General features: G+C 41.7%; 4 protein-coding genes across 9 annotated transcripts in view; 3 read left to right on the top strand and 1 right to left on the bottom strand.

Annotated features, from left to right (window-relative positions):
- Nucleotides 1-202: 202 nt before the first annotated feature.
- depdc1a (DEP domain containing 1a) lies at nucleotides 203-9,373 on the top strand. 2 transcript variants are annotated; one of them, XM_039002516.1, is made up of 12 exons: nucleotides 203-330; nucleotides 2,168-2,433; nucleotides 3,996-4,140; nucleotides 4,232-4,350; nucleotides 4,437-4,567; nucleotides 4,657-4,704; nucleotides 4,848-4,985; nucleotides 5,555-6,562; nucleotides 7,030-7,202; nucleotides 7,294-7,470; nucleotides 7,843-8,031; nucleotides 8,254-9,373. In XM_039002516.1, exons 1-12 carry the CDS (start codon nucleotides 280-282, stop codon nucleotides 8,395-8,397), a joined length of 2,589 nt encoding a protein of 862 aa, XP_038858444.1. In that variant the 5' UTR covers nucleotides 203-279; the 3' UTR covers nucleotides 8,398-9,373. The 2 variants fall into 2 exon arrangements, with proteins under 2 accessions (XP_038858444.1, XP_038858445.1); XM_039002517.1 differs by lacking the exon at nucleotides 5,555-6,562.
- A 1,074-nt stretch (nucleotides 9,374-10,447) lies between these two features.
- On the top strand, nucleotides 10,448-14,106 carry LOC120055213 (retinal Mueller cells isomerohydrolase-like). Its single transcript, XM_039003134.1, has 14 exons — nucleotides 10,448-10,452; nucleotides 10,552-10,634; nucleotides 10,763-10,913; nucleotides 11,276-11,383; nucleotides 11,483-11,624; nucleotides 11,712-11,859; nucleotides 11,949-12,030; nucleotides 12,229-12,361; nucleotides 12,492-12,631; nucleotides 12,718-12,847; nucleotides 12,971-13,085; nucleotides 13,229-13,323; nucleotides 13,439-13,550; nucleotides 13,763-14,106. The coding sequence occupies exons 1-14, from the start codon at nucleotides 10,448-10,450 to the stop codon at nucleotides 13,909-13,911; spliced, it is 1,593 nt and encodes a 530-aa protein (XP_038859062.1). The 3' UTR covers nucleotides 13,912-14,106.
- Nucleotides 14,107-16,275: 2,169 nt separating this feature from the next.
- Nucleotides 16,276-22,836, bottom strand: si:ch211-198n5.11 (methylcrotonoyl-coenzyme A carboxylase 2). 3 transcript variants are annotated; one of them, XM_039002519.1, is made up of 13 exons: nucleotides 22,709-22,836; nucleotides 21,944-22,106; nucleotides 21,647-21,843; nucleotides 21,274-21,452; nucleotides 21,115-21,195; nucleotides 20,850-21,028; nucleotides 20,546-20,738; nucleotides 20,349-20,440; nucleotides 19,316-19,472; nucleotides 18,813-18,935; nucleotides 18,047-18,168; nucleotides 17,056-17,137; nucleotides 16,276-16,668 (listed from the first exon to the last, which is right to left on the bottom strand). In XM_039002519.1, the coding sequence occupies exons 2-13, from the start codon at nucleotides 22,084-22,086 to the stop codon at nucleotides 16,582-16,584; spliced, it is 1,635 nt and encodes a 544-aa protein (XP_038858447.1). In that variant the 5' UTR covers nucleotides 22,087-22,106; nucleotides 22,709-22,836; the 3' UTR covers nucleotides 16,276-16,581. The 3 variants fall into 3 exon arrangements, with proteins under 3 accessions (XP_038858447.1, XP_038858446.1, XP_038858448.1); XM_039002518.1 differs by having other exon boundaries at nucleotides 21,944-22,264; XM_039002520.1 differs by lacking the exons at nucleotides 21,944-22,106; nucleotides 22,709-22,836 and having other exon boundaries at nucleotides 21,628-21,735.
- Nucleotides 22,837-23,959: 1,123 nt separating this feature from the next.
- fnbp1l (formin binding protein 1-like) overlaps nucleotides 23,960-24,800 on the top strand; it is a 45,409-nt gene continuing 44,568 nt past the window's right edge. For all 3 annotated transcript variants that reach the window (XM_039002522.1, XM_039002521.1, XM_039002523.1), the window contains exon 1: nucleotides 23,960-24,112. In XM_039002522.1, coding sequence (XP_038858450.1) covers nucleotides 24,089-24,112 — 24 coding nt within the window. In that variant the 5' untranslated portion in view covers nucleotides 23,960-24,088. The remainder of the gene's footprint in view (nucleotides 24,113-24,800) is intronic.

The following is a 24,800-nucleotide window of genomic DNA, read 5'->3' on the forward strand; positions in this document are numbered from 1 at the left end:
ATCTCTAATAAAAATTACATACATTGTTGCCTGTGTTTGCGTAATCATTCATGATTCTCGCCAAAGGTCTCGCCTATTTGTTTGGATCCCACAGTACTCTTTTGTGTAATTTGTCCACCAGCCTTATGAATAGTCACATGACAAAGATGTTGTCCAATCAGCTGCCTCCAGAAGAAAGCTCGTAATTTTAAACGGTGTGGAATGCCACTGGTCGCTGCATCGACAGTGTGGCACCGATAACGAACAAACTACAATAATTTGGGTTGTTTGCACGTTGATATGATGAGTAATCATATTGTCACTCCTGGGCCTTACAGGGCGACAAAACTGGTAAGCTTTTCTTGTACACTTTTTCTTTTTGTGAAGTTAGCTAGCTAACGTTAAACCGTTAACTAGTGTTACGATGCTAGCTATGCTAACGTTACAACTTGGGGAAACGAGCTAACTAGTTATGGTGTAAATTGGGCAACCTAGTTACCTATGCTGCAATTTGGGCAAATAGGCTGGCTAGTTAGCTAACGTTAGTATGTTGCAACTTTGGTGGGTTGGTTGGCTGACTGGCTGGCTAACGTTAACTATGCTGCAAGCTGGCTAGAACTGTGCAAATCACTCACAATGTAACGCTGTCTTATCGGTGTTGTTTTTTCCAGAGTCGGACAGCCCTACAGATTTTAGGCCAGCAATATGTTACTGAGGATTAGCTAGTTAGTGACAAATCCCTGATCGTTTTCCTTTTCTGATTTGACGTCAGGATGATATCACATCAGCAATTAGCAGTTGAAACACTCCCCGCCCTTGTTTCGGTAGAAAGATGAGTGATGGGGCTGAAGAATTGTAACCACTCAAATTAAGACAAAACTATGGTAGCCCTTGATCACGACTCTCAATTCCATTACACATAACGTTACGAGTCATTGGATGAAGGTGTCCTTCTGTATGGGGGAAATTTGAGCGCGGGGGCATTTAACAATCAGAAAATTAACGAGGTATTGTTTTGGATGCAAGGACCGTAACTTTAATTTCGGCGATAAATCATGAAAATATAAGTTGTTCCCACATGGCCATATCTAAATGTTACAGCACTTGTGGAAGACGAGGCGACCACCTGTGTGTAAGCGTAATTCTGGAAGTGTAGCAGAAGGGTAGTTTTGTTGGATGGAGTCACCCATAGCTGTATGGATGTGTGAAAAACTGCTACAGTAAGTGTATCTGTTTTATTTGAAGGATTATTTCTTTCTACTGAAAGATAAGGGCCATATGTTTCGAAATCCAATATCTCAAGCGATGATTGACGTTTCTAAACGTTCACAGCCTAGAGTTTGAGAGCAATGGATGCAAAGACTGACTATGACTATCCATTATACCAAACTGATCATGTTTTTAGGCTATATAGTGTTACATTTATAGTTCTATGAAGTGTTATTTTGTTTACAAACACTGGAGTAAAACTTGTCCCGCTGTGATACAGTTCATTGGTGTATATACATTCTGAAAACATTTGTGTGTAAATATTCCTTACAAGTAAGAATGTTGAATTCAATTACATTTTAACTTACTCTACAGGTTGTTTGTACTTCAGTGGCTCGAAATTTGAGACAAAATATACTTATGAAATACTTTTTAGAGAGGTATGTATATGGTTCGGTTTGGCACCAAGGTAAAGTCAGTTTTACATAGGATATTCGGTTTTTGCTCGTCAGTAGCTATTGAACCAAGCATGCCATGACAATAAAAATTGTATATTCTGAATCAGGGGAGGGTGGAGAAAAATCCACTTTTTATATATTGAAATCTGAATACAAAATTGAACAAACCTCACAGACAACCGGTAGAGTAAGTGCAAATGTAATTTTATTCAAAATTCTGGCTTGTAAGGAACGTTTACCCGATTTTGCACAAATTTGTGTATTACAGGCTGGTTAATCAACTACAGTAAAACAAGCTTATATTTTGGGTTCTGATGGGGTATGACAGTTAAACAAAGCTCATGAGGTATGTTATATTCTTCAAGAATCAATGGGTACATAATTAATTCACACAAGTCCAAAAATGTATGTATCACCTGCAGATTGCACCTTTAAACAATATGTAATGTTACAGATAACTAGCTCATCTTTTGAAAGTACTGTGTGTGTATATAGCTAGCTAAAACAATTTTAATTTGCAGTGGAATGAAGTCACAAAGCTATTCCGAGCAGGGATGCCTCTGCGGAAACATCGACAACACTTTAGAGTGTATGGGAACTGTTTTACTGCCATAGCAGCTGTCGACTGGCTACACGAACTGCTCAGGAACAATAGTAACTTTGGACCAGATGTCACCAGACAACAGACTATCCAACTGCTGAAGAAGTTCCTCAAAAATCATGTGATCGAGAATGTGAAGGGCAGATGGGGTTCAGAAGATTTGGAAGACAACAGCCATCTCTACAGGTAGCCTAAATCCTAGACGGTGAATAAATAGTTCAATCAGGCTGTTTACCATTGAAAAAATTGTAGACCACAGCCAGCATATAAGTGGGCATTCCCTCTCTCGTGGTAACATACTTTCCCGCATGAGCTCACGGTTCCTCCATAATCTTTCACATTCTCACTCGAGGGGGGGACAGCTGGATTTGGTCTACTTATAGATACACAGCAAGGCGTGGCTTAAGGTGACTACGCCCCCGAGTAGGTTACTCCCATGTAATTAGCCTAACTTTGGCATCATCCTAAGCAAACGGACACTTTTCCCCCTTTTTTTTCAATAAATGTTTTCGGGCATGTCGATAATTAACATACTTGGCTGTCACAACAAATTATTTGCATGATACTTATTCTGCAACTCTAATTTGTTACCCGACCTGCTAACACTTACAGAAAAGATGTCACATTATACTTATGTCATTGTTTGTTAACCCCTAGCTTTTTCGCCGGTTGGTTAGCTGTCTGGCTAGCGAGAGAAGTTAGTCTCGATCTAATTCGCTAGTCGCGTAACTACTTCCACTTTTTGCCTACCCTTGAACAGTGTAGTTATTTGAAAGAGTTGCTTCTTGTTGGCTTGCCTATATGTCCTTTCAACTTGCCGGAGTCCAGCTGGGCATACAACCTTACCAAATGGCCCTAACAAAAGTAGCCTATATGGCGATGTTTACACCTACTTGGTGGAATCTCCAGGCTTGCATAAATATTAAAATACAGAAGAATATTATAGCTGTTATTTGGACAGATACAGCTCACTAGTCCATACTACAAGCTAACTAGCAAGCTTTATGCAAAGCAATTTACCGGTGATTAAGTGCTTGAACACACAAATGTACCGAGTAACTGGAGCCCACAGCTTTCCATCATCAATAGCCTGAAACCATAAGGTTTGTCTGACCTGGTCCTTGGGAAGTTGATTAAACTTTGATTAAGTCTTTTCTCCATTCAAACAAAACGGTACACAACAGCTTTTCAGCATCTTAAAAGCAGGGCTAGCTAATTGAAGAAAGTCTGTTGGAATTGTCTCTTTGGCTGATAATCGTGACATACATTCCATGCAACAGTCTCTGTTCATGCTAACATTTTTTCGTCTAGAATGAAAGTGTTTTAGGTATGATGTAGTTTGTTGATTAAGACGACATGGAAGTATGTTAGATGACCAACCAAGAATTTCCACAATTTTTATAGAATGATACAATAAAAGAATAAACATTGTCGGCTTATGCTTAAAGTAGGCAATTTAACATGGGAGTACCCTAAGGCTGCACCTTACTCGGGGGTGTGGTCACGTTAAGCCATGGCGTGTGTGTATTGTCCCTGCCCACCAGAAATTGAGCCAGGGAGATGTCTCCTTTCTCTACAATCTCTGGGGAACCCCTTCCGCGGGGTGGGGGCAATAAGCAGACCAGTGTGATCCCACCCCGAAAGAATGAGGGAGTGGGATATCTCGCTTTCTCTACCATCTCTGGCCTGAGTAATCTTTTTGAGTGTTTCATTGAAATAATTGTATTATTTCACATTTGCTGTCCTAGGTTTGCTTCAACATCTCCTTTGAAACCAATTCCCCATCGCCCACCTGTGTCAGGGCCTGCATCAGTAAAGAAGAGTTTCTCAATGAAAGAAAAGGAAGGCTTCTTCAAATGTAGGACTTCCAAGAAACCTGACAAGGAGACTACAGTAAGTATTGTTGATATTTTAGAAAATGGTCTCCTATTGTGCCCCCGGTATGATTTGCTCACATAATTGACTGAGAAATTGTTTCTCACAGGAAAATGTGGATCCATCAAAAGAAGATATGGAGACTGAGCCTGTGATTGAAGTGGTCCAGGCCAGAGCACTAACAGAGGAAGATATTCAGGATGTTTGGAGAGGCATCACTCTCACACAGTAAGATTCACTCTTCATTTATTTTAAATCCTTCTTAAACATTTTAATGAGTAGATCCTTATTACATTGCCTCTTTATTCTTTCAGCCTTCAGAAAACATTGGGATTGACTGCGCTTGAGGATGTTTTGGATCCAAGACACATCAATTCTCAAAACATTGTGTACAACATGACCAATGTGAACAAGCATGGGGTTGTTACACTTGAGGACAAGACTGGTATAGCCTATTCTTTCTCTGATTTATATCTGCACTGTGTGTACGCAAAATGTAAGATGCATGGTCATTTATTAGCCTTTTCTCCACAGATGACCTCCCACACTGGGTCTTGTCTGCAATGAAATGTCTTGCGAACTGTAAGTAAGATTTTACTCAACTGTTTTAGTGGCATATTGTATTGAGAAATAGATTTCACCTTACACAAAACAAGACTAGGCTCTCAATATGAGAGCTATGTTTTCAGACCAACATCTAAAAAATGTCACTGAACCCGTTCTAGGGCCGAAGTATGATTCCAACCAGCCATCCTATCCTGGGTTTGAGAGGGATGTGTTTAAAACGGTCTCTGACTACTTCTACAGCCTCCCTCAGCCACTTCTTACATTTGAGTACTATGAGTTGTTTGTCAACATCTTGGGTATGTATGCATTTTGCAAGCTTTAAAATTGAATGCAGTGTTAGAGGTGAAATGGTTTGACAAACTTAATTTTTTGGGTTTCCCTGTTCCTCTCTAACCTAAAGTGTTACTAAAACCTGGATTGAATTAACCTATAATGTAATTTTTCCATCTTTTGCAACTAAGCTATCAACATTTGCAGTCATTTGTAAACAAATCTCAGGTGTGGTTATTGAATTCAGGCAAATGTTCTAAAAAGTTTACTGTACTAGTATTCATCCTTCTATATGAACTTTCAAATTTTTTATAAGAGCTCTATTGGATAAGATTTAGTTTGTCTTGTCTCCACTCTGCAACTGAACAATAAGATTGACCAGATACAAGCAGCATGAAACTGCAACTGGTTTGTGTTATTTCCCTCCTAACAGAGGATGTGACTCGACTGCTCTGTGGCTGACTGTGACATTTGTTATAACTAACTCATGTGTGTCCAATTAGCTATTCCCTTTCCCCACAATGTGCCAACTCCCTTGTTTATGTCCTGCCGGCTTCACAAGTGTTGTTTTTGTTTTTGTCTGGTCTCTTGCTAGTTTTATGTGGCTACATTGTGGCTCCTAAAACTCAAAGAGGAAAGCGAAAAAACCAAGAGGAGCCCAGCTACCCCCAGCCTGCAAAAAACCCTCACATGAACGGTGCTGTTAACCTGTTCAAATCAACGGAATGTCTGCTGTTGAGCTTAATTCGAAAAGAGGCTTTTGAAGAGGGCGACTCACCAATGAGAGAGGTATTCAGCTCAAAGGCCCAGTCCACGTTTGCAGCTCTGAAGACAGGCTGTGTCGGGAGGGTCCCCCAGATGGGTCTGACAGGCCGAAGGGACAGTTCTGGGGACGTCCTGGGAGGCAGCTCTCCGAGTCTTGTACGGTCAGAGAGCAGTGGAGCCTCATCAGTTAGGCTCAGAAGACCCAGTAGTTGCTCCCTGGGGAGAATCTTGGATGAATCAGCTGAGTCTGACTCATGCTCCCAACACATGTTGTTCCAGTCTACAGAGAGTCTGGTGTCCTGCAAAAGTAACAGTGGCAGCAAGTACAGCACCCCACCTCAGAATAAAACTGACTCTATGTCTGTTTTAGACAGCTACCCTTACTCTGAACCTCAAGTCTTTGTCACCATGGCAACTCCCAGTTGCAACACCAGTTCAGGTGTGATGTCTGTAGAGGGTAGCACTCACAGCTCCAAAAGCGAGGGTGTCAGAAGCAGCATCTCACTACCAATGGACAACCTCTCAGTCAGTCAGAAGCCCAAGCGCACTAGGAGCATTGGTACCTGTTTGGATATAGCTGAGCACAGAGGGATGTCTGCCAGCTGTTTCAGTATTAACGCCCCTGTAGCAGAGATCACCGTGAAGCCAGACTCCTCCTCCACTGTTGGCCTGAGGGGTCCCAGTCTGCTCAACCTGAGGGCCAGCAGCATGGACCTCCGAGACCTCAGAGCTGGGCCTTCTGTTAGCAGGCGCTGTCAGAGCTCTCTGGACCTGTCCAGGCCAACCCTTGCTCTGCCCTCTGTGTTCACTTATGCACGCCGTCTGAGTTCCGAGCAAAGTAAGCCTACATCTGTATGCTTGTGTTTGTGCTTTTGCATGTCTTAACACCTGGCCTAACATTGCTCATTGGGCTTGCACTAATATGGGGTGAGACTCTAATTGTCCTTTAAGAGAAGGTTATCACTGCAAGCATTTCAATTGTAATCATCTGGATACTTTCCAGAACTTCAAACTGCCCTGTTTAACGTATTATGCCTATACAATTACATTTAATGATGACGTTACATTTAATAACTTGTGCCCATAGTTAATGCAGTTCTTGCTGTAGAGAAGCAAGGGCTTTTTGCCATTGAGATATTGATTTAATCTTCCAAGTGAAATCACACAGATGCTTAATCCGCTTCAATGCATTTCATTAGCCTCAAGTCCTAGTGGTGTGTATGCATCGTTTTGATCTGATGCATATCAAGGGTTGAATACATGCGATTCCAGTGTACAGTAGTGTGATTGTGTATATGTGTGAAGGTCTCCTCCAACCTCAGTTGGAGCGGGTGGCCATTGAGGCTCTGCAGCTCTGCACCCTGTTGCTGCCCCCTGCCAGCCGGAGGAAGCTCCAGCTGCTGATGAGAATGATCTCCCGGATGAGTCAGAATGTGGACATGCCTCGGCTCCATGACGCCATAGGAACACGCACATTGGTGAGGGCTGAGAGAAACACAGGTTTTACAATTCTGCGTGTTGATTTGAACATATCCTCAACTCCATTATTCAATCCCATTGTGTTTCCAGATGGTGCATACGTTCTCTCGCTGCGTGCTGGGCTGTGAGGAAGAGGTGGACCTGGATGAGCTTCTGGCCACCAGACTGGTCTCCTTCCTCATGGATCACCACCAGGAGATACTCCAGGTGCCAGTCTATCTGCAGAACGCTGTTCGAGACCACCTGGTATACCTCAGAAAAGTACAGGTATAATACTGTCACTCTTATAAGGTATCTATTACATACCATAGTTGGTTACGTGAGTTGTCATGAAATAGAATTTTCATTGATTTTAAACGTAGACTCAACGAAATAACGCTGCCATGAGCAACACTAGCTATTGCGATGAGCAAGATGCAAGACTTCCCGGTGAAGGAAGTTCCCTTCACGCTGTTTTCAATGTGCTAGCTATGGGACCAAAACAGCGGAGAAATTTAGCCTCTCGCTTCAATGCTCTTAGTTGTGGAAATTGACCCACTATTCTATTTACTTTGTGCATCTACGTCATATCGCTGAGTCTACCTTTAAAGAAAGTAGACCGCGACGTGTTGAAAGTGTAACTATCCTCTCCTCCTCTAGATAACCTACCCAGGTAGTGGTGGTGTGGGGGCCCCCATGCCCATCTACTCCTTCTGCAGACAGATCAGTACCGAGGAGTTTGAGGAGCAGAAGCTGAGTGTGTCCCAGGCTGCCATCGCTGACCTGCTGGAGAGCCTGGTCAAAGACAAGAACATGTCTGTGAAGGACAAGAAGAAGAAGCTCAAGCAGGTAACAAGTTAGACGGCATGTTGTGTGAACACTTTCTTCATATTCTCTTATCTCACTACACAGTACGAAAATGTATGCACTCACTATTGTAAATCACTCAAGACTGTCTGCTAAATGACTAAAATGTACAAATGTAATCTCACTGCACATTTGTGTACAATTTATCCCCCCCCACCCCCAAAAAAGTGTTAATCTAAAGCTAATACATTTTTGTATCATCAGTTTCAGAGGCAGTATACAGACATCTACGCTCGCCGATTTCCAACGACTGAGAGCGAGGCGCAGCTTTTTGAAGATAAACCAAAGATCAAACCTCCAATGCTGATAAGTATGAAGAAACCAAAAGCTTTTGGAATTAGAAACTGATGGTACAATTGGGAGGCAACTGTTTGTGTGGAATATTTTTGTTGTTGCTTGAAACTAGACCTGGCAGCTAAATGTAGGAAGGTGGGAGGAAACTACTGTGGGGACCACCACAATTTAGACTGCAACTATGTAACATTTGTCTTTAGGGTTGAATTATGCATGTTTTATGTTAAGTAATGTTTTTGTGTGTGTAATTTCTAAATACTGCAGTATTTATCTTTAGTGCACCAAATAATTTATTCGGGATTGATGATGACCTCGTATGGGAGTATAATAAGTGAGCCTGAAGAGGAACCTGTAAGCAAATGACAATTTGGGAGTCGATTCTGATAGATTTATTTTTAAATGGATCCAGATTTATACACTTCAATTGACAAAGTACAGAATTTAAACTTTCAAGCATTTGCGTTTTCCAGGGATTCATTTTATTGTTAAGCATGGTATTAGTCTACCTAGTTTATTTTCATAGGGTTGTATGAAATGCTTATAATTTAACTTTGTTCATGTTTTTCTGTGTATGTTTTGACACGTCGCTTCTCTGTATTTTTATTCCATTAATATTCTCTCAAAGTTGAGCTCAAACTACTTTATTGTATATTTTTGGTGTGGGATTTTATTAAAAAAAAAAAATCCTGGCAAGTTATGTTCTGCCATTTGGGATAATGAAGTTTTGCACTATTTTCTGTCATTTTTAAATTAACAGTAGTTTAGACCAGTCAATACAATGGTTAATATATATACTTGACAAATATGTATTTTTATTGCCATTTATGAAGTATTAAACCTACAAGGGAGACTTTTGGACTCATTTAGATGCATTTTCTCAATACCTCTTTATAGCTGTATACCTAACCTCAAAGGAAGAGCCATCAATTACATATCAGTTTACCCTTTGACTTGTATTGTTATTTCCCCGCAAAACATCTGTTTACTATGCAACGTTCTTGACAATAAAGTGTTCAACTGTAAAACAAAATCCTCTTTACGAATTGTGCAAATGTACTTGCCTTTATTAGTGTTCTAGGATGGGGTTTATTTAGTCATATTTGTTTACCTCCGTGTCCTTGTACTGTCTGTCTGGCACCAGAAGGGAGAGACAGTGTTAACTCTGACACAGAATTCCATGTATCTTTGCACTACACCTGGTGAATGTGGCAGAGCTCTGCTGTTAGAATTCTAAGTGCATTGAAACTGAAGATGATGAATTGCGTGTCCCTCTGAGTCTGACCTCAACTGACCTTCATCCCTCTAGATCGGGATAAAGAAAAGGAAGACCCCTGTTAATCATACATGTGCACCTTAAACACCCTCTGTGTGGGTGCCTACACAGATTATTGTAAAAATTTGAGTTAAATTAATCTGGAATCCATCCAATTAGTTCTAAATACTGTGGGAACATCTTTCTCTGACATGTACAAAACATTTGATACAAGCAAGAAAGATATTGCATAATGAAGTACATTACTTTCCTTGTTTTTTCTCTTGATTTAGGTATGTTTGGTGGGCTCAGGTTAGCAAATGTGGTTCTGGTCTTAATTACGCTGAGAAATTCCTGAAGGAGGAGTATTAGGGCGGTGGGTTAAAAGTACATGGAAAGTGAATGGTCTGGGTACAAAGGGATTCTTGTTTCAGAGACCTCTGATTGGTTTGGGGGGAGGTTCTCAAACTCCCGGCGCTCTGCCTGGGAATCTAACAGTGTCTATAAAGGCTGCTGATCACTCCACAGTTCAGACTGATTTCCTGCACACAAGCTGTGTTTATTGTCAATAGGAAAATGGTTAGTCGGTGAGTAATTCCTTTTATACATTTTCCTTAGCTTCACAACTTTTTCACCATACAAGAATATAAGTTGGTGAGTAAACTACCTCTTTTTGCATACATACTCCTGTCAGTTATGAAAAGTAAGTTGAGTAACTGTTCTTGTGCAAAGCTTTTAGATCAAAGCATTTTTCTCATTACTTTTGCTGCATGCTAGTGTAAAGCAGTTGAACATTTTTTTTTTCTGGTCAGATTTATTTAAATTTTTAACTAAAACATTATTTAGGCAATAATGAGGTGTGTTTTTGGGTCTGAAAAGATTAGTTGGATCAGCAGCCTAGGATTTCATGTGAATAGATGTTTCTATTTGATGGAGTAATTTTGTTCGGTTTTCAGAATTGAGCATCCGGCTGGTGGCTACAAGAAAATCTTTGAGACATGTGAAGAGTTGAATGAGCCTATTCCTGCTGTGGTTGTAGGTATGTGAGGAACAGGTCTGAGACTCCACTACCCTTTGGTTTACAAGCGAGAAGGTTTGGGGTTTTATGGCGGTTAAGAGCGGAGTGAGCACAACAGGGTAACATGGATCATTTCATGCTGTGTTCAGGTGTGATCCCAGAATGGCTGAGCGGCAGTCTGTTGCGTCTTGGACCCGGCCTGTTTGAGGTGGGGGCTGAGCCTTTCTACCACCTCTTTGATGGCCAGGCCCTCATGCACAAGTTTGACCTAAAGAACGGCCATGTGACATACTATCGGAAGTAAGCCCCTCTGTGTGTTGACTTCAGTGATGTGTAACACTTTTCAACCGTGAGGTAGTAAAATATATATTTTATGAGGGCATGCAATAATTTTACACTACACACTGGTGGTAGTTGTGCAGTTTTGTGAAATGTTCCCCTCGGCCCATAAATTTGACTGGAATGTTTTGAGAAACCTCAGTGAGGACTGTTTCTCATTAAAACAGTGAATACTAAAACACAGTGACCTACTGCTGCTCTGAAAAGCTTTGGAAAGAGCTGAAACAGAAGTGGGCCTATCGATTTCCAATCTGTATGTTCCAAGCTACATGTTTAAATGATATTGGTTGTAATTATTGTTTTTAACTACTGTTTCTCTAAAGATTTGTCAAAACAGATGCCTATGTACGAGCCATGACAGAGAAAAGAGTGGTCATCACTGAGTTTGGAACAGCAGCCTACCCAGATCCTTGCAAAAATATCTTCTCAAGGTGATTTGCTATCATTTTATGATAATCAAGTTAAACACTCATGGGTCATGACTTAGTTATTAGACGCAACATTCAAATTGTCCATTCTTGTCTTTGTAGGTTTTTCACCTACTTCAAAGGGATTGAGGTGACAGATAATTGCTTAGTGAACGTGTACCCTGTTGGTGAGGATTTCTATGCCTGCACAGAAACCAACTACATCACCAAAGTGGACCCAGACACACTGGAGACTCTGAAAAGGGTATGTGCTGCTCCCTCTAGCTGACATCAGATTGAGTGAACATAAGAACTCTCGTCACAAAGAAAGTCTCACAAACTCTTTCTCCAGGTGGACCTGTGTGACTACCTCTCGGTCAATGGAGTGACGGCTCATCCACACATTGAAAGTGACGGAACGGTGTACAACATTGGGAACTGTTTTGGGAAGAATATGTCACTGGCCTACAACATTGTCAAAATTCCTCCCACACCGAAAGGTTTGTTCTGTATACACCATTGATACTATATTCTGCAAGTGAGATGTCCCTAAATCAAATGGCTATCTGGTTGTGATTCTTGTTTTCAGACAAGTCAGATCCCATTGCAAAGTCCAAGGTTCTTGTGCAGCTCCCCAGCAGTGAGAGATTCAAGCCCTCCTATGTTCACAGGTTAGTGACATTGCTGATTGTCAGGATACAGTTTTCAAAAGTTATGTCTGGTTTTCACCTATAGGATTAAATACATAGAACAGACAAATCATTTACTTGATTGTTAACTTTTGGAAAACTGGGCCCCTGGAGTTCACATTCTCACGTGTAACATTCTTGCACATGAAATGTATTAACTACTTTTTCTGCCTCCATCAGCTTTGGAATGACAGAAAACTACTTTGTCTTCGTTGAGACTCCAGTGAAGATAAACCTTCTAAAATTCTTGACCGCTTGGAGCATCTGGGGCACAAATTACATGGATTGCTTTGAGTCAAACGAAACCATGGGCGTAAGTAAAGGAACACCTAGACCACTATTATCAAACTGTATTCAAGGCCTGTTAGCATTTCAATGTTGATTATTGATACTAAAATAATCTCTGTCTTCATCACTAGCTAACCGTATACCTTTTCATCTAGACATGGTTCCATCTGGCTACAAAGGACCCAGCTGAATACATAGAGCATAAATTCAGGACTTCTGCCTTCAATCTCTTCCATCACATCAACAGCTATGAGGACGATGGCTTCATCGTTGTTGACCTGTGTACTTGGAAAGGGTGAATACTGACCGGTTGTTGTAATGACTTGAAGAACATATGTACAAGACACTTATCCAGTGCCTCTTTCTCTTGTTCAATTTTAGTCATGAGTTTGTCTACAACTACCTATATCTGGCCAACCTGCGGGAGAACTGGGAGGAAGTGAAGAAAGCTGCTATGAGGGCACCTCAGCCAGAGGTCCGGCGATACGTTCTGCCCATGGACGTCCACAAGGTAAGTGTTGTGGCCTTAATCTTGTTATTTTTGGAGTAAGGAGTTATCACTGCTTTGATGTTATCCTCTCAGGATAGAGGACTAAATCAGTTAAGTTTTTCCTGTTTGTACTTGAACTTGCAGGAGGAACAGGGGAAGAATATGATATCCCTTCCGTACACCACAGCCACTGCAGTGATGCGCAGCGATGGAACCATCTGGCTGGAGCCCGAGGTTCTGTTTTCTGGACCACGACAAGGTAACACACACGCAGCTTGTTTCATTAAACCTTGAGGGCTCCCCTATTCTTATACCATCGAATGCCACTAAATATCTGTCCATCTGTCATAAGATTTCCCTCATTCGATTGAATCAGTCAATTGAATTCCTTTATCATTGCAGCTTTCGAGTTCCCTCAGATCAACTACAGTAAGTTCTCTGGGAAGAACTACAGCTATGCCTATGGACTGGGCCTGAACCACTTCATCCCTGACAGGGTGAGTATAGCATGCAGACAGGAACGCTGGTGATGCATTAGCCAAGTCTGATGATTAGACTAATCTGCTAATACAGTCATTCTGGAAGTAAGTTTTTGATTGTGTCATGCTCTAGATCTGCAAACTGAACGTGAAGACTAAGGATACGTGGGTGTGGCAGGAGCCAGACTCTTACCCCTCAGAGCCCATCTTTGTGCAGACCCCAGATTCAGTGGAGGAAGATGACGGTAAACAGAGGGATTTTAGGCGATTCTATAATATCATGATAGACAGGAGGCACAATCTGTGGTCTTTAACATTAACTGATCAGGTAGCATGACTTACCTAAGCAGGATCCACCTTAGTGTGATGTAAAAGGCCGACATACCAATACTGTACAACTTGAGGTGGGAGGATTCTCTTTTTGTAGTTGTGACACTGCTCTTTTCCCTCTTCCTAGGGGTGTTGTTGAGCATCGTGGTGAACCCTGGAGCAGACCAGAGGCCAGGGTACCTCCTCATCCTCAATGCCAGAGACCTGACAGAGATCGCACGGGCTGAGGTGGAGGTCATCATCCCTGTCACCTTCCATGGAATGTACAAGCCTTAGGACTACATTCAACACATCTACAATACCACTCCACAGGAGAAAGGGACAATCATAATACTAAAACCTTTGTTGGGGATGTTTAAAAAAAATAAACATTATATCACTGATGTAGCCTGTTCGTGGCTTAGTTTCAAAGTCAATGTTGTGATATACACTGTACAAAAGTATGTGGACAGCCCTTCAAATTTGTGGTTTCGGCCATTTCAGCCACATCCATTGCTGAAAGGTATATAAAATCACACAGCCATGCAATCTCCATAGACAAACATTGGCAGTAGAATGGCCTTACTGAAGAGCTCAGTGACTTTCAATGGGGCATCCTACCAACATAGGATGACACTTTTCCAACAAGTCAGTCAAATTTCTGCCCTGTTATGAGCTGCCCCGGTGAACTGTAAGTGCTGTTATTGTGAAGTGGAAATGTCTAGGAGCAACAACGGCTCAGCCGTGAAGTGGTAGGCCACAAGCTCACAGAACGGGACCGCTGAAGCGCGTAGCGTGTAAATATCTGTTGCAACATTCACTACCGAGTTCCAAACGGCCTCTGGAAGCAACGTCAGCACAAGAACTACATTCTCTGGAGTGATGAATCACGCTTCACCATCTGGCAGTCCGATGGACGAATCTGGGTTTGGAGGATGCCAGGAGAACTCTACCTGCCCCAATGCATAGTGCCAAATATAAAGTTTGGTGGAGGAGGAATAATGGTCGGTGGCTATTTTTCATGGTTTGGGCTAGTTCCCCTTAGTTATAGTGAAGGGAAATCTTAACGTTACAGCAAATGACATTCTAGATGATTCCGTGCTTCCAACTTTGTGACAACAGTTTGGGGCCGTTTCAGCATGACAATACCCCTGTGCACAAAGCGAGGTCCATACAGAAATGGTTTGTCAAGATCGGTGTGGAAGAACTTGACTGGCCTGCACAGAGCCCTGACCTCAATGAAGACCTTTGGGAACGCCGACTGCAAACCAGGCCTAATTGCCCAACATCAGTGCCAGACCATACTAATGCTCTTGTGGCTTAATGGAAGCAAGTCACCAACATCTAATGGAATACCTTCAAAGAAGACTGGAGGCTGATATAGCAGCAAAGTGGTGACCAACTCCATATTAATGCCCATGATTTTGGAATGAGATGTTCCACAAGCAGGTGTCCACATACTTTTGGTCAAGTGTTGTATCTGTCATAACCTTGACCCTCAAACTCCGACCTAAAGGCCTAGTGCTCATTAGCTTTAATGGAACCATGTACAAAGTTTTCCCACATTTTGTTACAGCTTGAATTTAAAATGGATTAAATTGAGTCACTGGCCTACATACCCCATAATGTCAAAATTGAATTGTTATATTGAAATGTTAACCCCTTTGTTAAGGCAAGCCTAAATGTGTCACAAGTTGCATGTACTCATCCTGTGTGCAATAGTGTTTAACATTTGTAAGGTCTCTGTCGAGCACTTGAATTTCAAACACAGATTAATCCAAAGACCAGGGAGGTTTTCCAAGGGCACCTATTGGTAGATGGGTAAAACAAAAAAAGCAGACATTGTATATCCTTTTGAGCATGGTAAAGTTATTAATTACACTTTGGATGGTGTAATAATACAACCAGTCATACAAAGGTACAAGCGTCCTTCCTAACTTAGTTGCCATAGAGGAAGGAAACTGCTCGGGGATTTCACCATGAGGCCAATGGCAACTTTAAAACAGAGTTTAAAGGCTGTGATAGAACTGATGGATCAACAACACTAACATAAATGAGTGAAAAGGAAGCCTGGGCAGAATAAAATTCATCCAAAACATGGATCCTGTTTGCAACAAAGTAAAACTGCAAAAAATGTGGCAAAGAAATTAACTTTGTCCTGAATACAAAGTTGTGTTTGGGGCAAATCCAACATCAGTAACACTCCATATTTTCAAGCATGGTGCTGGCTGCATCGTGTTATGGGTATGCTTATCGACAAGGACTAGGGAGTTTTTTTTGTTGAGAAACCTGGTTGTCTGCTTTCCAAGAGACATGGAGACAAATTCACCTTTCAGCAGGACAATAACCTAAAACGCAAGGCCAAATAAACACGAGTTGCTTACCAAGACGACATTGAATGTTCCTGAGTGACCTAATTACAGTTTCGCCTTAAATCTTTGGCAAGACTAGAAAATGGCTGTCTAGCAATGATTAACATTTAAAATGTGCAAATATTGTACAATCTAGGAGCGCAAAACTCTTGATGAATCCAGAAAGACTCAGCTGTAATTGTTGCCCAAAGTTATTCTAACATGTATTGACTCGGGTGTGAGTGAGATTTCTGTATTTCATTTTAAAATACATTTACAAACACATGTTTTCCCTTTGTCAATATGGAGTATTGTGTGTAGTTGGGTATTTAATACATTTTGAATTCAGGCTGTAACAAAATGTGTAAATAAGTCAAGGGGTATGAATACATTCTGAAGGCACTATGTAAGAATTAAGACAACACTTTTTTTGCCTTCTATGGTACATGTTTCAAGTTGTATTTACACATTCTGCTACGTTTATTTGTATGTTATTACAAATCTCCAATGTTTTTTTCTGTGATCAGCACTTCATTGTTAACGTAATTAGGGCCTCAAGGCATTTTGTCAGATTTAACAGACCTTTTTCTAAGAAAGACAATTGTAAAAAAAAGTTTTACATTCGGAGTAATGGAGTCCTTATTTTCTCTTTGGAGAGTTGGTATTCCTGTTGTTTGATGATTTTTAGACAATCACTCAAAACCTAATGAGAAAGAAAAAAATGTAATGGGCATGTGTAAACTGATTACGATTCACAGATAAAGGACTTGCAACACTTTCTAAATTTTTTAAAATTAATAACCTACCAAGTAGCATTCAATAACCCTACTTCTTTCAAAAGGCGAAGAGATTCTCAAGAATAACAACTTGTGATGGCCACAGCCAACTAAACTATGCCATTACGTAAGTGTTTTTTCCACATTTCCATGGTAAACCGCAAAATCTGCTTCCAGTCAGTGAGGACCAGCCAGGACTGTGTGACCTTACTAAGTGGCAGTTGTGATTCTACAGATATTTAAAATCAATCCTGGTCCTGTGTGCCTTAGTTGCTTTGTATAAAAGCTTCTGCTAAATGCCATATGTTATTTACCTTCCTCGTGTCCTGGGGAAGAATCACTCCATCATCCCAAAGTCTGCCCGACGAGAAGAATGCAGAGCTCTCCTTCTCCAACCTAGAAGGATAAACACTCCTGTTAACATCCACTGAGACATTTACAACCAAACATGAATCATATTCCTGTATGAAAAACCGTACTATGCAGTGGAGGCTCCTCAGAGAAAGGAGAACAATCCTCAGTGAATTTCAGAAAATGTTTAAAGTGATCATTTTTAGATAAAACTATACTAAATAAATTCATGTCACCAATAGTTAATTGAAACACTGTTTTGCAATTAAGTTCTACAGTAGCCTCAATAGCAGTAGCCTCTGTCACATCCGGCCGTGATTGGCATATGACATTATATGACATAATATGGTGGATGTAGGCTGTGTGTAGCGGTTAGCGGTTATGATATGACGGTTTGGCTTGGAAAGGTTTTTTAGCCTGGTCACAGACAGCTGATGTGTTGTGCACTTAAGTCCACAAGTGAAGGGAAAAGGTGAGAGAGTGCATAGATGCGATAAGGAATACTACAACAATCAAAGTGATCATGCTGAATGTATGTGGCTGCAATGAAATAGAACTGTGTTTGCGTGCGATCAGGGGTGCATTCATTCTGCCGATTGTTGAAAAAAATAATCTTAAATGAAAGCAAACGGAATGAAACGGGGTTAAACATATCTGAATCTGTCTATTAGAAACTCCTGTTTGCAACTTTTGGACTAATGCTTACACCCTAGATCAGCTAGATGCAAGCAATAGTGTGCAAGGCGGTACTGAATGTGTCAATGTCTGTCAAATTTCTCTTAACCTGTGCACCTACATTGTAAACTTTCATTCATAGGCTAGGTTGTAGCAACCTCATGATGGGTATAGGGAAAATTCTATCGACGTTACATTGAACTGGGTGAATGGAATATGAATGACAGTAATCCAATATGCTGTAATAGATATAAGGCCCTGCTCATTCAAAAGAAATGCCTCTTATTGATCTTCTCAACATCCTCCTCTTGTGCCAGAGCTGCAGAGTAACCAGGGGCCACCAGGGACACTCTGGCATTGGGCCAAAGGAATAGGAAGTTTGGGTCAAATGACCTGCCACACTAGATAAAGAAAAACACAGAAGAGAGAGACCCGTTTAGTTAGTATTTTCAAAATACACTCAGTGGCCAGTTTATTAGGTACACATATCTAGTACTGGGTCGGACCCCCCTTTGCCTACAGAATAGCCTGAATAGTTTGGGAATTGAAACGTTGCTCAAGTGGTATGAAGGGACCTAACGTGTGTCAGGAAAACATTCCTCACAACATTACACCACCGCCACCAGTCTGTGCCGTTGACATCAGGCAGGATGGTGCCATAGACTCATGCCACTCACGCCAAATCCTGACTCTGCCATCAGTATGACGTAACAGGAACCAGGATTCGTCGTGAAAATCCCAGGAGGCCAGATGTTTTTGAGCTACAGTAACCGACACGCCTGGCACCAGCGATCATACCACACTCAAAGTCGCTTAGGTCACTCGTTTTGTCCATTCTAATGTTCAATCGAACTGTAACTGAATGACTCGATGCCCGTCTGCCAGCTTTATATAACAAGCCACGTGACTCAGTCTATAGGAGCAAAACATTTTTGCGAACGGGCATCAGCATACAGCAAAACTGGCCACTGAGTGTATAAGGGAATTGATGTGTAAGCACTGGGCAAATTCATACAGCGACTACTGCTGGAACTATTGCACAAACCATAGCATAACTTTCAGCGCCATGGCATCCCCCAATGACGATGGTGATTTTTGGAACAGAGGCACATGCCACAGCTGACATCATGGAACCCTGAGCCTTCAGTCTGTTGGTGTTGGTCTCTGCCTAGAGTAAAGAGAGGATACATACACACACATAGTTAACAGATTGGTCCATGAGTAACACCAGCAGAAACTTGTTAACACACTGACATGAAATTCCACAACCATGTTCAACAGAGCATAACATTCTGATGACATGGCTGTATTGATTTTGAGACCTGATTTTAATCATAGTTCTATTTAACATGGCTGACTGAGTTCCACAGGAGTGTCCGTTTACAAAAGAATATTGAGAGGCCTCTCCGTGCTCCTCCTCGCCAGTCTTTGTTTTACATTCGGAGTAATGGAGTCTTTAGTTTCTCTTTGGAGAGTTGGTATTCCTGTTGTTTGAAAAATGTGGTTTTATTCTGTGGTGAGTGCTCAGGGTTGGCTGCAGTGCCATACCTGGGTTTGGGAGAGGGTCAGCTCTGGCGTTGGGATGGTGTTCTGTAAGAATATCAGGGGGATGTCTCGCTGGTCACACAGCTGGACAAAGTGGCTGCCTTTTAATGATGCGTTGTGCGTCAGCGCCCCATTGCTCGCCACAATGCCAACCTGATGCCTGAAGAAAAAATATACACTGCAAGTTAGGCATTAAACTTGAATAAAATGTATTGCCTTCATACAGCAATTGTGCAAATTGTATTTTAGTACTTTTAGTGGAGTTTAAGAATACAAAGCGAAATAAACTTTATATCAAGATTTATATGGGTTTTGATCAAGTAATTTCTTGATGAATTGTTTGAGCACCATACCCTGATTAAAATCACAATACTCTCTGGGATCTAGAATGCAGGTTGACGTTTATTGCCATGGCTATATTGTAAATGTTTCGGTTAGGCATTAGGGTTAGCAGTGTGGTTAGGTTTAAAATCAGATTTTATGACTGTGTCAGCTTGTGACCACTCTGCAGCGCTGCCTCCAGAACAAGATTAATGACGAACAATGCTAACCTGCATCTAGAACATTCCGCTGCCATGGCAACGAGTTGCTCTCAGAGAAGTTCTTTGTAAAAGCAGATGAAAGCTGGCTGAAGTGACTTGTTTTCCCTTGTGTTCTCCATTCTCATTCAAAAACATTACCCATCTTAATCTGACTCTTGTTGGGGTAGGGAAAGATTTGACTGGTTGGAACACAGAAGCACACTAATCTAATTTGCAAATTAACAGGGTTAACCGTTAATCTCCTGACGCTCTTTTGTTAAACATTCTGCTTCAAAAATGTGTCAGTTAATTAATGTTGTCTGAGGATAGAGGTTTTAAGAGGTTCCAATATACAGCTACTTTCTGAAGCAATAAAATACATTCAAATGTATGCATAATGAAGGGAGATGTAAAAGTCTGACCCCTAAGATAAAGTCTAGAAGGCATCTCAATCTACTAAACCATTGGAGGACGGGTAAATACTTCAAGACTGTGTGTCAATCAACAACTCTTACCTGCAAATTCTGGCAAAACCAGTCACAAGGGTTGTTCCATATCGAGCCTTGAATTCCTGGAACTTACTGCCATCAGTCAGCCGACTCAGGATCTGACCAGAAAAAAGAACAGAAAAAAAAGTTACAGAATAATTCATTGTAATTCTAAAACATCCCCATGAGATGTGATTGTTGATTTAAGTGTGTGTTGAGCTGACCAGCTTGACATCCAGGCTGTGGTCATAGTCCCGTGGGGCCAGACCCATCAACTCCTCCACACTATGTAGAGGCTCCTCCACCCCTGCCTCGTCCTCCTCGGGCAGCTCAAAGTTGAGGGTAGAGATTATGTTACGTGTGGTTTCATAGGCCTCCTTCTCCACAGAGGCAAAGTGGTCCACACAGCCGCTCACTCTGAAACAGCACGGGGAGGGGGAGGTGAAGTTTGAGCCTATTAGTGCAGATATAGTAGTATAGTGAATCTCATAGAGAACTTGAGAGTTTGTAGGCTTTCCATTCACTCACTCTGCATGGAGTGTGGCCCCACCCAGATTCTCTGGGGAGACTTCTTCCCCTGTGGCAGCTTTCACCAAGGGCGGTCCGCCCAGGAAAATCGTCCCGATCCGGTGCACCATCACAGTCTCTTCTGCCATAGTGGGGATGTATGCACCGCCAGCTGTACATGACCCACAAACCACGGATACCTAGAGGGAGTAAGATACAACATTCATGGGTAGAATGTATTGTGTTTGGATTGTCTTCAATGGGATGTTTAGCATTTCTGTTTCACCTGAGGGATCTTCATGGCAGACATGATGGCTTCATTGTAGAAAGTACGTCCTCCTTGGTTTTTATCAGGGAAAATCTCAGACTGCGGATGGAGTAAACTAAGCAATTACGCATTGAGTCATTCATCAGTTGTATTAATCTCAATGAGTTGAGTTCATACCTGAAGAGGAAGGAATGCACCTCCACTATCCACCAAGTAGACACAAGGAAGTCGGTTCTGGATAGCTACATCCTGGGCTCTGAGCTGCTTCTTGACGGTTATGGGATAGGCTGTACCACCACTCACAGTAGCATCATTGGCAATAAACACACACCACAACCCGTTGATTTTACCTATACCTGCAACAGTGAAGAAGTGCATAATGAAGCAATAAGGCTGAGTATAACTCATTCTTACTTATGCATATTGTTTTACAATGCACTGGAACAAGACAGTTTCCTTGCTGCCAAATTTCAGGTTGGATATTTAAAATTTCTGAGTGATAAGCATGCATTAAGAGCATCCGTCACTGACAGAGCAGAGAAGCCTCTACCAGTGAGACAGCCTGCTGAGGGGATGTCTCCATAGGGTAGGCCCATTCCAGCGAAGGGAGACAGCTCAAAGTAGTATCCGTCATCAAACAGCATGCGAAGACGGTCCGTAACCAACATCTTCTTGTTTCTCTGGGTGTGCCTCTTTACTGCATTCTCCCCACCCCCCTTCTTCACCTTCTCCATGTATTCAATATACCTGGAAGTACCACCATGGTCAGAAGGCTAATACTATACAGCAGAAATGGAAAACTAGTTGATACACTGAGATTGCTGAAGTGTATGGAGTTTCGACCTACCTTTCTTGGCATGCCTGGCTGTTTCGTAGGTTAGCCTCAAATACGTCATTGTGAATTGGCTGAAGGGCTTCATCTAAAACTGGAAAGGCACTTGGCAATCGTCGTCTTCTGTGCACACTAGTGCTCATCAAGTAGGATGCCATTGGCAGCTGCTTAGCTCGGCCTGAGAGAATGTGTGCAAAAGGTTGCCATAGGTTACCTGCTGATGTCCTTGAGTGTAAACAGCGTTCTGGACGCCTGTGTGTGCACGGGTCAACGTTCCATAGAGGTGACTGAGAGGAGACATAACCAGGACATAGTCTGCCTTTGGTCCTCAAACCCCTGAAAAGCAATGAATGAATGACAATGTAGAGTGTTTTAAATGGGAAATCTAGCTAATTGATTGACAACACGCCCCGTTATTTCTAATTTGTTGACAATGTAGCTCATTTTTAAACATCGTAGAAGACCATTGGAGGCTGCTGAGGGGAGTACGGCTCATAACAGCAGGAGCGGGGCAAATGGAATGCCACCTATTCTTCTCCAGCCATTCCTCCCCAATTAAGGTGCCACCAACGTCCTGTGTAGCAAACTATTTTGCACCATTCAGTGTTACAAAGTAACACACAGCTACAATATGTACGTCAGCTAGCTAAGTATGCCAAAGGTCATCACAGTATTTTGGCTGTTGTGAACTAGCTTGCAGCAGTCGTTACCTAGCTTTGTAACAATCTCAGCAATATGACATAGCTAACTACTTTGGACTACATGCACCATAGTACTTACCTTGAAAGGCAACTGTACATGACTGTTTAGCTGCGTAAAATATTAGACTTATCTCAAGTTTATTTCCATAACAAATGGAGTTTGCTTCTAGGTGTTACACGAATTAACGTCTGGGCGGAAACAAAAGTGATCCTTCAACGCGCCTATCTTGCTAGACCATACCCTATACATACCACTAGATGGCGGTATTTACGAATCAATACAACATATCAAGCATGTTAGTCAATCACAGAACTCAGGTTACGGCGGCATTCATTAAAAATGTGACATTACAGCCCCCTGACATTCCCCACTAATGTTTGTTTCCTACATCATTTTTCATTCAACAGTAAGAGTTAAATAAACGATGAATTACTTAATGTGGCTAACTTTTGAAGCAAATGATTCCAACCAAATCATCCATAAGTGATTGTTGTGACAACTGGTCAAATGGTCGATAGGAGCTAATATGATAGGAGCTAATAAATCAAATCAAATCAATTTATATAGCCCTTCTTACATCAGCTGATATCTCAAAGTGCTGTACAGAAACCCAGCCTAAAACCCCAAACAGCAAGCAATGCAGGTGTAGAAGCACGGTGGCTAGGAAAAACTCCCTAGAAAGGCCGAAACCTAGAGAGGAACCAGGCTATGAGGGGTGGCCAGTCTGCTTCTGGCTGTGCCGGGTGGAGATTATAACAGAACATGGCCAAGATGTTCAAATGTTCATAAATGACCAGCATGGTCAAATAATAATAATCACAGTAGTTGTCGAGGGTGCAGCAAGTCAGCACCTCAGGAGTAAATGTCAGTTGGCTTTTCATAGCCGATCATTAAGAGTATCTCTACCGCTCCTGCTGTCTCTAGAGAGTTGAAAATAGCAGGTCTGGGACAGGTAGCACGTCCGGTGAACAGGTCAGGATTCCATAGCCGCAGGCAGAACAGTTGATACATAGGAGCTAATACATAGGAGCTAATACAAAATTAATCGATTGACATATTTTCTTCATAAAGTCTTCCCTCCCCATCAAATTTGGGAAATAAAAGAAATAGTGTGAAGAGGATTATCTCATCACCATAGTTCTAGAATAACTCATTTGATTTAACTCAATTATTGTATGTGTTTACTTAAGTTATATAATTATTTGCTTGATTTCTAAATAAAACTAAATAATATGCATGCCATGGAAATCTTATTGGAGAACCTGAACCTCCCGTTTATCTGTATCCTCTGCTAGATCCCAACTTCCTCCGGCAAAGCTAAATCAGACAGCTCCTCCAGAGTGAGCAAGGAGTAGCTACACCACAGACGACGACAAACGATTGGAAACGCAACCTTGGCGAGTTTTGAGCGGGGAATACGCTGACAATCTGGGGGTTTAGTAACAAGGGGAGTCCGCAATGACTTGGGGAACGGAGCTTTGGGTAAGTTTGCTAGCTATTGGTATAAACTACTTCGCTTTCTTTGTTCTTGTGTGGACTACACACCTAGCTGCCACACAATTTGGCACGAATTCAATGAAGGTGCTCAGGTACCTTACTAGCATTGTGTAAAGCTAGCCAGCTAAGCAGGCTAATCCTGACATGCACCTTTACCATAGAGACGGTAAACAATAGGCAATACGTGTAAAAATATCAGCCAAGCAAGGCAGATCATTTGCTCACTTGTTATCATAACATGTCTCTGACTGTGGCTTGATTTCGGATCCGTAATTTCTTATTTTCAGCAGATGAATAGGGCGCCTATCACACCCTGTTTCTTAGTTCAAAGACAGACTATCCCTAAAAAAGGTGGAGACACCGGTGGCTAGTAAGCAAACCCCTGTATTGTTCTCTCGATGCTCGTATGGATCTACTACCCCAGCATGAAACAATGCAAGTGCACATTTAGAATAACTTGGTTCTAAAATCTCGAGGTTATTTATTTATTTATTGCTCTGCTTCCTCGCTGGGTCTTTGTGAGTGACTCGTCAAGCTAAACCATTGCTCCCAATTTTCTAGGAGATTGCGCAATTCATATAATTAGCTAAACAATAGTAGACTATTCTTTTACCAATATAACAATGAACTACCTATTGAACAGGCGTTTTGGGGAGCTAATTCAAGGTACCGT

Source organism: Salvelinus namaycush, chromosome 10 (assembly GCF_016432855.1).
Source record: "Salvelinus namaycush isolate Seneca chromosome 10, SaNama_1.0, whole genome shotgun sequence".
Lineage (NCBI taxonomy): Eukaryota > Metazoa > Chordata > Actinopteri > Salmoniformes > Salmonidae > Salvelinus > Salvelinus namaycush.

Coding starts and splice junctions, on each gene's coding strand:
- LOC120055213 (XM_039003134.1), top strand. Junction 11,860..11,948: donor AATTCCTCCCACACCGAAAG/GTTTGTTCTGTA, acceptor TCTTGTTTTCAG/ACAAGTCAGATCCCATTGCA. Junction 12,848..12,970: donor TGCCCATGGACGTCCACAAG/GTAAGTGTTGTG, acceptor TTGAACTTGCAG/GAGGAACAGGGGAAGAATAT.
- si:ch211-198n5.11 (XM_039002518.1), bottom strand. CDS start 22,728: ATGTACAGTTGCCTTTCAAG. Junction 18,936..19,315: donor TGACCCTCTCCCAAACCCAG/GTATGGCACTGC, acceptor TCTTTACTCTAG/GCAGAGACCAACACCAACAG. Junction 18,169..18,812: donor GCGCTGAAAGTTATGCTATG/GTTTGTGCAATA, acceptor TTCTTTATCTAG/TGTGGCAGGTCATTTGACCC.
- depdc1a (XM_039002516.1), top strand. CDS start 280: ATGATGAGTAATCATATTGTCACTCCTGGGCCTTACAGGGCGACAAAA. Junction 331..2,167: donor CTTACAGGGCGACAAAACTG/GTAAGCTTTTCT, acceptor TTTAATTTGCAG/TGGAATGAAGTCACAAAGCT. Junction 4,141..4,231: donor AACCTGACAAGGAGACTACA/GTAAGTATTGTT, acceptor TGTTTCTCACAG/GAAAATGTGGATCCATCAAA.